This window comes from Neoarthrinium moseri (genome assembly GCF_022829205.1).
Source record: "Neoarthrinium moseri strain CBS 164.80 chromosome Unknown scaffold23_Wmoseri_CBS_16480, whole genome shotgun sequence".
Lineage (NCBI taxonomy): Eukaryota > Fungi > Ascomycota > Sordariomycetes > Amphisphaeriales > Apiosporaceae > Neoarthrinium > Neoarthrinium moseri.
The window spans coordinates 374,237-386,481 of NW_026055137.1; the positions used below are offsets into that span (position 1 = coordinate 374,237).

At 53.4% G+C, this 12,245-nt stretch overlaps 3 protein-coding genes across 3 annotated transcripts; all 3 read left to right on the forward strand.

Annotated features, from left to right (window-relative positions):
• Positions 1-3,661: 3,661 nt before the first annotated feature.
• JN550_006608 (uncharacterized protein) lies at positions 3,662-5,451 on the forward strand (the record flags this gene model as incomplete). The annotated part of the gene is made up of 5 exons (XM_049318366.1): positions 3,662-3,676; positions 3,730-3,879; positions 3,943-4,278; positions 4,330-5,370; positions 5,431-5,451. 5 exons carry the CDS (start codon positions 3,662-3,664, stop codon positions 5,449-5,451), a joined length of 1,563 nt encoding a protein of 520 aa, XP_049171496.1.
• Positions 5,452-6,713: 1,262 nt separating this feature from the next.
• On the forward strand, positions 6,714-8,667 carry JN550_006609 (uncharacterized protein; the record flags this gene model as incomplete). Its single annotated transcript, XM_049318367.1, has 7 exons — positions 6,714-6,802; positions 6,895-7,076; positions 7,131-7,213; positions 7,279-7,823; positions 7,882-8,098; positions 8,161-8,565; positions 8,629-8,667. The coding sequence occupies 7 exons, from the start codon at positions 6,714-6,716 to the stop codon at positions 8,665-8,667; spliced, it is 1,560 nt and encodes a 519-aa protein (XP_049171497.1).
• Positions 8,668-9,633: 966 nt separating this feature from the next.
• On the forward strand, positions 9,634-12,122 carry JN550_006610 (uncharacterized protein; the record flags this gene model as incomplete). The annotated part of the gene is made up of 7 exons (XM_049318368.1): positions 9,634-9,719; positions 9,862-10,004; positions 10,072-11,040; positions 11,096-11,203; positions 11,667-11,795; positions 11,856-12,002; positions 12,058-12,122. The coding sequence occupies 7 exons, from the start codon at positions 9,634-9,636 to the stop codon at positions 12,120-12,122; spliced, it is 1,647 nt and encodes a 548-aa protein (XP_049171498.1).
• Positions 12,123-12,245: the final 123 nt, after the last annotated feature.

Here is a 12,245-nt window from a genome sequence, read left to right on the forward strand (position 1 = left end):
CTAACTCTTCCAGACTGCCAACAAAGCTTGGCCTCAAGTCTCCCGTGTCCTCGGGAAGCAGTACGATTCAGTTTTCGGCTTCCGTCCGAACGCCAAAGTTCAACGGCCGTCATAGCCTTTGTGACCCTGGTACTGGCAATGCTTGATCTGTGCCTGGGCAGGAGTCGAGGCACGCCGAGCAGGAGTCGGGGCCAGGGAAACGTCAAACATCCCAAACAAATCCCCACTCAGCAGCGACCGGATATTCAGAACGCGGGTGGCAGAAAGGCAGATGAGACGGTAGGGAACCCAGTGGCGGATGCAGCCGAGAATCTTAGAATCTTGTTCTCCCAGGCTGTTCAAGATCAGCAGGGGGCAAGTAGCTTGATTCTGCCAAGAGTGATTCAGGTGAATGCCGCCTCTCCATTACAGGCATCACGGTCCGAACACTATAATGAGTACCTATGCGGACCAGGGATTATTCGATAGGAGCCCGCATCACATCTGCCAGAGTTCGTCAGCGGCGTTTTCACATTGTCTCCTTGAGGCTAGTCGACGATGTGCAGGTTTCGATTTTCAAAACACAATGTCGGACGCGCAGAGACGAGGCATCCCTTGTAAGATAGCCGACCAGCGCACAAGATCTCAGGAGGACGTGGACTTCAGTTGAACAAACCATCGACGGCAAGGTTCATGTGTAGATCAAACGTGGGCCTTGACTTCTTCAGTCCAAAGAAGGTTTCACTCCTGGATCATGCAGTCTGTGCCGCAGCCTTACCCGGGGTATTAGGCGGGAATCTGAAAATGGTATATCCCTGTTAACAGCCGTAGCGCCGCGAGCATGTGCTAGACTATTTCCGTCGGGCCACGACTTCTAGATGACTGAGTAGGAAGACAATAAATGCAGTGCGTTGTAGAGATACTGTGTCTTCTCCAGTGACTGTTGAAAGGAACAGCTTTAGGACGGGACTGACAGGATCGTGGCTTACTGGTCGACAACTTCGCCGTGAGTTGGAGGGCCCCCCACCTCTCCAGCGGAACTCCTCAAACTTGCCCCGGACAAGCGAGTTTCGCGGCATGGTTTCGGGCAGGATTCAAGCTCAATGTCGAATTACCAGACGGGAGCATCCCTCACGGCGATCATGACTGCAGCAATATGCCGAGATGGTTGCAGCGCAGTTCGCATTAAGCCCCAGGGTCCTCGAAGGAACGAAGGCGTAATTCTTCGTTAGAGAGTACGACAAGCTGAACGACTGCTTGAGGTAGGGTAGGATGGCTTACGCATCCCCCTGATGTAACTGCCAATATTTCCCTCCTCCAGCTGAAGTGGACATGTACTTTGACTTGAATACTCGTACGTAATCTGCATGCCGAACAGCATCTAGTTGAGGACCTGTGTTCGGATGCCAGATCCACACCATGGCGAAGCCAGTGGCACCAGCTGCCTGTGAGAAAAAAGAACATGGTGCACTTCGGTCAAAGAGATTCGACAAATGCCAAGGTGGTATGCGAAGAACCATAGGAGCGGTGACGGGTCGAAAGGTGATTGCTGTGTAGTTGTAGACCGGACGGAGTAAAGTCCGCCAGGCGCCTATATGCCCTGTCTCCCTTCTACTTTGGGTACTGCCCAGAACACTGAAATGGCCGAGTGGCTAATATGTACACGTCCAGTAGCACTGATTAGTTGTCCAGGGTCAAAAACCGCCATTCTGGATGATGGACAGACTTATGCAACAAAGGTTGCGGGTTGGGAGGCTAGATAGATGGACACTGCAAGTAATTCGATCATAGTGCACCGATAGCCGATCTGCAAGACGATGAACGACTTCTTGGGTTATCACAGCCCTGAAGTGGTGAAATGTCTGTCACAGGGTCTGTGAGTCTGCGAGCCCCGCCGAATAACGTTGTACAGGTTAGGCGCCCAGGGGACCACGTAGCGCCCTATGCCAAGTTACTGCGCCGGGACCCCTGATCCAATCAACAACTAGCTCAAACACCTGGAACACTTGGTGCTTGAGAATGCCGGGGCCTGATTCGCACAGGTTCCAAGCTGCAACCCGGAAGAACGGCCGGATCAAGATCGCGCTGCAAATTACATGGCATGCCGTGGCATGGCATTAGGTCAGGCCAAGACTGGTCATTTTCTAGACCATGGATCGAATGGTTCTCGAAAGCAGGCGCAGTGAGAGTTGAGAGGGAACTGTACTCGCCAACGTGAAGAACTGGCTGGGCCGTAATGGATTGGGAGTCGATGGGACGATTGGGGCCCCCATGGCTTAGCTGGCCATGTGGCCAGAGGACAAGAATTCTGGGATCCCGTCAGCCAGAAACGGCTCTTGGTCAACTCGTCCTGACACAACCAGATCCGCCTCCTGTCACCTTTCTGATATCATCGGCCTAACTAGCGGTCATAGCAAAGTCGGCCCGCCGAGGTCGTGGGGGCGAGGATTCCTGCGCGTGTGTTGGATCCCAATGAAGTGAGAGATTCATCGTGAGCGGTCCTGCTGTACACACCGCTGGGAGATTAGAGTAGACCAAATCGCAAAGACACTATCATATCAGGTGACGGCGAGCGGTAACATGAACCTGTTGGCCATCCTCTGATAGACCACGATCTCAAGACTCCTAAGCGCCAGCCACAACTCCTTCTTTCACAAGTCGAGACGATACAACTGGCTAGGGCCAGCATCTACCCCTGCCCCTGTTCCTTCATTCTCAGCGTCTGCGCACAGGCAGCGCCGCGGCGGTATCGTTTTGCTTGGAGGTGGAAAGGTACTCCCGTACCCACTCATGACTAGCGAGTCCACAGCACACCTGCTAGGCCGGCCACCGCACTGCATACTGCATGATATACGCGGCATGTCCCAGCCCTCGACCAGATTTGCCAGTCTTCTCCGTCCGATGGCCAAGTAATCCCCTGGCAGCTATTGACTGTCCCGTGAACCGCTCGAGTTTCTCTGCGACCTCGTCCACTCTCCAGCACTCTGCAAGCGCTGGCTGGTTCCTCGTCCACTCATTCTCCTTGCCATTGCCTCAGCCCGAGCTGCAATCTAACGATCTCATCACCATCCTAACTCTGTCGGTCCTTTCCGCTACCCATTACAACCATCTAGAGGTCCATGTAATTTCTTGGAATACGGATCTATTGATTTTTCAAGCCGGCAATTACTCCCGGTTGTCTCGTGGCCCTCGTGCACCGTACCTACATACATATCGCCGATATCCCACCAGAGTCCTACCCGGGCCGTTGGGTTAACCCAAGCGCGCGACAGAGTTCCGGACCAACAGTCGCATCCTCTAGACCTGTCGGGACCTGCATCAAACAATCGAGGGCCTCGCCAACAGCATTCGGGCGGGCATTGTGAATTTGCAGAGATTCGACTACAATTACCTGGGACGCCCAAGTCAGCCACTGAGGGCCAAGTCGAGAGCGGGGAAGTCTAGTCTAGCTCACCGTTCAGCGCACAAGAGCCACTCCGAGATCTCGCATGATTGCAAGTGCCTATTAAAGTCGGCCCCCTCCTCTAACCGCCGATCGAGCGTGTTGCCCTACGTGGCGCCTCACTGCTTGCAACGTCGCCCCCTTGTATTGAAAGTCGCAGGGCGACTTCAACCCATTGTAATTTCGAGTCGAGTTCCTGCACGGCGGCGCACTTAGCAACCTCCCTATGCTTGGTACAAGATGTCGTTGAAACAAGTGAGTTATATCAGGTCTGGTACATCATGTTGCGAAAACTAACGACCGTACAGGAAATAGAAAATTGGGTTTCGGCCCTCGGCCACTATGACAACAATGAGTTCGAAGAGGCACTCGGCGACTTCGAGAACATTGCCGATACCTCCAAGATCCTGTTTAATATGGGTGTGATCCATGCCACCTTGGGCGAACATGAAAAGGCTGTAAGTAAAACCAACCTGGTTCGAACAGCTCTCATGGGGACAGCCGACTAACAAGCCACGTAGGTTGAGGCATATCAGCGAGCCATCCGCCTTGACCAGTATCTAGCCGTCGCTTACTTCCAGCAGGGAGTATCGAACTTCTTGCTGGGTGACTTTGAGGAGGCGTTGGCAAACTTCAACGACACCCTACTTTACTTGCGAGGCAACACAATGATCGACTATGCGCAGTTGGGTCTTCTTTTTAAGCTATACTCCTGCGAGGTCTTGTTCAACAGAGGTCTCTGCTACATCTACCTACAGCAGAAGGATGCCGGTCTCCAAGACTTGAACTATGCAGTCAAGGAAAAGGTTGTCGAGGACCACAATGTCATCGATGAGGCTATCAAGGAAGAAGCAGAGGTGAGAAGACTGCCACAAAAGCTATGTCGAGAACCGCACTAACCAACGCAGGGCTACACCGTGTTTTCCATCCCAGTCGGTGTTGTCTATAGACCTAATGAGGCCAAGGTTCGAAACCTGAAGACTAAGGACTACCTGGGCAAGGCTCGCCTCGTAGCAGCCTCGGATCGTGCAAACGCTTTCACGGGCTTTGCAGGCTCGGAGATTAAGAATGCTGGTAGATCAAACGACAAGGACGATCGCCCAACGGACAACATCTCCTTTGCGGCCACTAACCTCGTTAAGCCTGGAATACAGAGTCGCCGACAGCAGTCTGAGCCTCCCACTGGCCGCAACGGTTTCCCGCCCACACCGCCACCGGAGAACGACAAGGCCCCTCAGATGAGCCGCGGTGCTTCTGTGCGAAATGGACCGAAGCCAATGCTGGCCAAGCTCAATATCGAACCTGCCAGGTCGAACAGCTACACGAAGACAAGCTCACCTCAGAATGACCGTGGTGAGAGGAGAGGGCCGGCAAGGGCTCCATCTGATGCAAGATCACCACCACAACGAGGATATTCGCAAAGAGATCAAGGTAGAGCCAGGCGATCCAGGGAAGCCCGGGATGACGATGGCGGCTACCCAGACGATGTCTACGACATGTATAATGGTGGAGGAGATTCGCGGGGGAGTAGACAGCAGGGACGACGAAACCAGCAACGGTACATCGAAGAGGAGGATGAGGGCAGCGATTACGATTCGTTCGACGAGGGTGAATTTGAGATGGTATCCAACCGACGGCCGGGCACTGGATCAGTATCGGGTTCTTCTCGAGGCCAGTCAAGGAGACCGGACGTTCGCAAGGTCCGCGTCAAGGTGCATGCGGACGATGTAAGGTACATCATGCTGGGAACTGCTGTCGAGTTCCCTGATCTGGTGGATCGCGTACGGGACAAGTTTGGTCTACGAAGACGATTCAAGATCAAGGTTCGCGATGAAGACGCTCCGAGCTCGGAAATGATCACGATGGGTGATCAAGATGACCTTGACATGGTCATGATGAGCGTCAAACAGGCTGCACGGAAGCAGAGGCAAGATATTGGCAAGATGGAGGTAAGTTTCCTTCATGCACGTGAATTTGACTTGCGGTGATTAGCTAACACAGGACCTCAGATTTGGATTCAAGAAGTTTAGACATTTTTCCCTTCCTATTATGGCGACCACATACATACAACGATACCCAGCAGCTACAACACGAAGTAACGACCAGAGAAACGCATGTTTTCTTCATCTAGCTTCTCCCAGCTTGTTTTTGCATTTCCACTTTCCTGCCTGCTTTTCCTCGTGCCATTGCGCACACGGCAAGCTGTTGATCCCATCTCTAATTCGTCTGGATCGAAACCCATCGCGTTTCACTTCACCACCACCACCAGGCTCCGCCCTGTCCAAGATCAACTAGCCTGAGTCTGGAACCAGCAAAAGCAACCACCGGAACCAATTCCATATATTCCCATTCATCAGCATATATCCCTAGATTCGGAGAAAAAGGCGAACTGCTGATACAATTGGGGAAAGGAGGCCGCGATGGCTTTTACCCTGACTTTATTCTTTGCTTTGTCTTGTTTCGTCTGAGCTTCTTTCGTGGCACTGCCATTGTAAGATGCAATTCGACGTCTTAATTTTTGATTGAGAGCCAGGTCGCGGCAGTGCCACTGAGAAATGATTGGGGTCACGAGAGGGTCGCCCGTACAGATGATGAGGAGCGTGAAAAAGGTCCGCGATGTGGTCATGGTTCAGTTGGAATACTCTAGTTTTCCTGTTATCTTGTTTAATTGCATGGAGACGGCGCTGGATGAATCTTATACCACACAACCGTCAACAATCGTCGTTGCAACCTGCATCTCGTGCGTGCGTGACAGCCCTGCGCCTACCCTCGTCGTGCTTTTATCTTCCGTGAACACTTTTCTCCTATCATCGGTCCGCTGGGTGTGGACAAGGCCTCAGTCAACCTCAGGATGCCGACCCTTTGGCAAGATTTGTCGCCGAGCCTGCGTATAGCATCAAATCACTCAACATCATCTGATTTAAGCAGATAATCCTGACTGAACACGATAGAAGGCGGTCTTTTATTATAGTCTGCACCTCGCATTGTGACGGCACAAACAGGAGCCCCACCCCCGCTCTACGTGCGCTACCAGACTTAGTCGATAGACGACGAACTCTTCGCTTTAGCAGCACTCTGCGCGACATTTCGAGACAGAAGGTCTTTTGGGCCATACAAGTAGACACGGAGAGGTGAGGCCGCCTTATGTGCAAAGTTATCATCGGTAGAAGCACACGCCATACAACTTACGTTACATTTACTAAGTTTATGCCGAGTATAGGACTAGCAAAGCATACCAGCTTCGGTCTTTTAACGCTCATTTCCATCAGAAAGGATCAAATTATCTGCCAAGATGAGCTCCTCAGACCCTGACAGAAATTCCGACCACCCCAAGCAGGGCAAAATACTTGTCATCGCTGGCTCGGATAGCTCGGGTGGAGCGTAAGCCTTTTCCCTTCACTACTATGCCCCTTGACTCGGATAAACGCCCAAGAGGCTACAATGCGTTAATCTGGCTAATAACACCGCTCCAGTGGATTGGAAGCAGACCAGAAGGTCATTGCTGCTCATGGGTGCTATGCCATGACAGCTACTACGGCCCTGACGGCGCAAAACACCACCGGCGTGGACGATATCCACCATGTTCCCCCGGAGTTCGTGAGAAAGCAAATCGACGCCGTATTCAAGGATATCAAACCCGATGTCGTCAAGACCGGTGAGCTAGGGAAATCATTTTTGATATCGCATTGACTAATGCCTCAATTGCTAGGTATGCTGGCTTCGGCTCCCACTATTGAGATGCTAGCAAAGGCATGCAAAGACCACAAAATCAACAAATTGATACTAGATCCTGTAGGTCAATTCAATCAAATTGATGAAATGAGAAGAGTCATTCCTGTGTCTAACAGCGAGGGTAGGTCATGGTGGCAACGACAGGCGCAGTGCTTCTGCCGCCTGAGGCCGTAAAGGACATGCGTACCTTGCTCTTACCACAGACTTTTCTGGTCACGCCCAACATTCCAGAAGCAAAGCTGCTTCTTTCCGATGCAGGCAAGCAGTCTCTCGAGGTAGAAACGATCGAGGACCTCGAGAACTTGGCCCGAATGACACAAGAGTTAGGTCCGGAGTGGGTTCTTATCAAGGGCGGCCACGTGCCGTTCAAGAAAGACGGCACCATCGCGAGAAGCCCGGAAGAAAGGCAGTTAATGGTAGACGTGCTGTATGGCGAGGGCCGGATCACCAGAATAGGGGGCACGTATCAAGACTCGAAGAACACGCACGGCACCGGCTGTTCACTGGCATCCGCCATCGCCTCCAACATTGCGAAAGGTTTGAGCCCGGTGGAGGCAGTCAGCGCGGCTTGTCAGTATGTTGAGGCTGGCATTCGAACAGCACCTGGTTATGGTCAGGGCAATGGGCCATTGAATCATTTCCATTCGGTCTACACTCTACCATTTGCACCGTGAGTTTACGAGACGACTCGATGTTTCCAGGAACCATGGAAGCTGAAACGCATATAGCGGCCGCTTCGTCGACTACTTACTGAACCGCCCAGAAGTGGCACCGGTATGGCACAAATTCGTCAACCACCCATTTGTCATGGGACTTGGGAATGGGGAACTGCCACTCGACTCGTTCAAGAAGTATTTGATACAAGATTACCTTTACCTGGTACATTTCGCACGTGCGAACGCTCTTGCGTCGTACAAAGCGAAGAGTATGGAAGACATTGCCGCAGTATGTCTGTCTGGATTTCTGGCTATGCTCCGGTCTGCATACTAACCAGTGTCTTGTCCTAGGGTGCCAAAATTGTCACGCATATTCACACAGAGATGAGCCTCCATCTCGACTACTGCGCCTCTTTCGGCATCTCGAAAGCTGAGATCGAGGCGACCGAGGAGCAGCAGGCGTGCACGGCGTACACACGGTATGTGCTGGATGTTGGCCAGTCCGAAGACTATCTCGGCCTCCAGGTCGCACTCGCACCCTGCCTGCTGGGCTACGGCGCCCTCGCGGCAATGCTGCACGGCGATCCGAGGACCAAGACCGAGGGCAACACGTACTGGAAATGGATCCTCAACTACGTCGCGGATGACTATGTCGAAGCGGTGCGCACCGGGCGCGCCCTCATGGAGAGACATGCGGCGCTGCAGAGCCCGAGCCGGGTTGAGGAGTTGGTCAAGATATTCGTGCATGCGACCAAGGTAAGCAACCCAAGCCCAGAAGGGGGATGCGTTGAGTAAGGATGGCTGCTGATATTGTAACAGATGGAGATCGGATTTTGGGAGATGTTCCCCTCTTCATGACCCATTCCGAGGTGGCCTGGAGGCGACGGAAGAGAACCGGTGGCATTTTTTACACATAGAACAGCTGTAATCTTGAGAAGAGCCCTGGAGCATGGCAACAGCAGCATATATAGATGATCACCAGATAGATTATGAATGAGTTTCAATGTCCTGCGAAATGTGACAGGATAAGCACAAGGGACACGGCTTCCTTGATTCTGATGCATATGCGCACCTTCACACCTTTCTTCAAATGAAAGGTAACATAAGGGTAAGAACCCAAAGGGACTTGCACGTCGCCTCAGGCTGGCTCATGGCACTTGCCAGCGGTTGCTAAGGACACCAGGGCGTCCCAGGCCGCACTTTGACGACGCCTACGTACGACAAATATCCATGGATGCAAGCCTGTTGTAAATAGCCCCTGGAGGGATCAGACGACCATGTCAACCCAGGATACTCGCCGGAAGATAACTGCGCTCGGTCTTCACTCAGAACGACTCATTGTGCAGACCTTTCTACCTAGATAGGTACCTTTGGGCAAATCGACCTACCTATCGATAAGTCAACGGATCCCTGGGAGCGTCGTTGGTTTGGCGACGGCGGGCCAACGAACGCAGGGTCTTGTGCACGGGCCACTTTACCTGACTAGTGTGGAGCCGGCCGGACCTGCTAAAATATTTTTTTTTCATCCGCCCAACTGGCGCCGCCTGAAAGCAGCCTCGACTTCTCGCCTCCCAGCAGCCATCGAAAACTTCATCAACCCAACAACCTGCCCTTCTACCTCCCCTCCGTGTGACCCTTCTTCCTTCACCTCACACATCCTCTCATTTCGCGGCCTTTGTCTCCGCATTCTCCCCCACACGACTTCCATCGAAGTCGCAGAAGCTGCGATCTTAACCCATCCCAGCCTCTCAAGAGTCTCCCTGCGCTGCGCGCATCAGTAATCAGACCTTTCCGACAAACAAGACCCTTTCCATCCCGATCAAGATGTCTTACGGCGGTGGCTACGGTGGCCGAGGCGGTGGAGGCTACGATAAGTACGGTTCCAGCGGTGGTCGCGACGGTGGCTATGGGTATGTGCTGCAATCTCACGTTGATGCCTATTTCCTTGTCCCTCGGCTTCGGCAATTTCTGATTGGCGACCGTCGAGTCTTCGCTCATTCCTCCCATCCTAATTCTCTTCGACTGTAAACGAATACTGACTTGCATAATTAGTGGCAGCAACGGCTACTCCAACGGTCACGGCGGCGGTGGCCACGGTGGTGGTTACGGCGGTGGTGGCTATGGCGGCGGCGGCGGTGGCGGCGGCGGCGACAGAATGTCCAACCTGGGAGCGGGCCTGCAGAAGCAGAACTGGGGTGAGTAGCGAACGGCCTTCCTTGATTGCACAACTTCCTCGTGAACAAACACTGACTCTTCTTGCAGACCTCGGTACTATGCCCAAGTTCGAGAAGTCCTTCTACAAGGAAGACGACGCCGTTGCTGCACGCTCGGATCAAGAGGTTGAACGATTCCGACGAGACCACCAGATGACCACCCACGGCCGGGACATCCCGAAGCCTGTCGAGACCTTTGACGAGGCCGGATTCCCTCGCTATGTCATGGATGAGGTGAAGGCGCAAGGCTTCCCTGCCCCCACTGCCATCCAGTCCCAAGGCTGGCCCATGGCGCTCTCTGGACGCGATGTTGTCGGTATTGCCGAGACGGGTTCCGGCAAGACACTTACTTACTGTCTTCCCGCCATCGTCCACATCAATGCCCAGCCTCTGTTGGCCCCTGGCGATGGCCCCATTGTCCTGGTCCTGGCTCCTACTCGTGAGCTGGCTGTCCAGATCCAGCAGGAGATCACCAAGTTCGGCCGTTCATCCCGCATCCGAAACACTTGTGTCTACGGAGGTGTTCCCCGTGGTCCCCAGATTCGCGACCTTTCTAAGGGTGTCGAGGTCTGCATCGCGACCCCAGGTCGACTGATTGACATGGTTGAGAGCGGCAAGACCAACTTGCGCCGTGTGACCTACCTCGTTCTCGACGAAGCTGACCGCATGCTTGACATGGGTTTCGAGCCCCAGATCCGCAAGATCATCAGCCAGATCCGACCCGACCGTCAGACTCTCATGTGGTCCGCTACGTGGCCGAAGGAAGTCCGCGCTCTGGCTTCCGACTTCTTGACCGATTTCATCCAGGTCAACATTGGTTCTCTGGATCTCTCCGCCAACCACCGCATCACCCAGATTGTCGAGGTTGTCAACGAGAGTGAGAAGCGTGACAAGATGATCAAGCATTTGGAGAAGATCATGGAGGACAAAGCTAACAAGTGTCTCATTTTCGTCGGCACCAAGCGAGTCGCTGACGATATCACCCGATTCCTCCGTCAGGACGGCTGGCCGGCACTCTGTATGTCCCTTTCCCCGCCCGAACTGCAACTCACACCTGCTAACGTCACTCCCAGCCATCCACGGAGACAAGCAACAGAACGAACGTGACTGGGTCCTCGACCAGTTCAAGACCAACAAGAGTCCCATCATGGTCGCCACCGATGTGGCCTCGCGTGGTATTGGTATGATTAATAACCCCCTCCCCTCCCCCTCCCCTGTAGCAACTTCCAGCAGAGTTATATCCGCTGTGCTTTACTCTCATGTATGTCTAGGGGCTCTCTCGATTGTGCACAACTTGCCTGACCTCGTGCTCCGTGGTTCTCTCACGTTCTGGATATCTGGGATCCGTTGTGTAGCAGCCATCAGCACGCTGCTATGCTACTTGAGTTCCCCCCTTGTGCCTTGCTACCCCTTGTGGCACGAGGGCGGAATTGGCATTTCTTGATTCTGTCAAGCTGTCTCTCTAGATTCCAATGTCCCGAGGACCCGGATCGTGATGAATTCCTTCCATTCTGGCACAGTGACGCAACAGACAGCCCCATTCTCCCTGGAGAAAGCACGGAACTATATACTTAGACACCATCCGTGGCTGGGATTTGCTACACAGACCCTTGCTATATGAAGCTAACATTTGATGTAATCAAGACGTTCGTAACATCACTCACGTGTTGAACTATGACTACCCGAACAACTCGGAGGATTACATCCACCGTATTGGTCGAACTGGTCGTGCTGGCGCGAATGGCACAGCCATCACGCTCTTCACTACTGACAGTAAGTTTCTTCCCCCACGGACGTACTCATCAGGCTTCATCGCTGACAAATGACCCCCAGACTCTAAGCAGGCTCGTGATTTGGTTGGCGTCCTTCAAGAGGCTAAGCAGCAGATTGACCCCAAACTGCACGAGATGACTAGATATGGTGGTGGTGGCGGTGGCAGATTCGGTGGCCGGGGCTGGGGCCGCGGCGGTGGTCACAGAGGTAGGCCTCGACACTAGACGATTTCATCGTACAGGCCCTTACTAACGCCACTCAGGTGGTCGCGGTGGTCAAGACGGCGGTGGTGCCAACGCAATGCCCCTCGGTAGGGGACGCTGGTAATCACATACCACGGAAGCGATTGCTCTCAGTCTTGCCAGCCTTGGCCAGTCATGCGTGCTGTCACCGATCTTGACAATCGAGGAGCGGTGAAATTAATGGTTGCTATTATTTGTCTTCATGCAC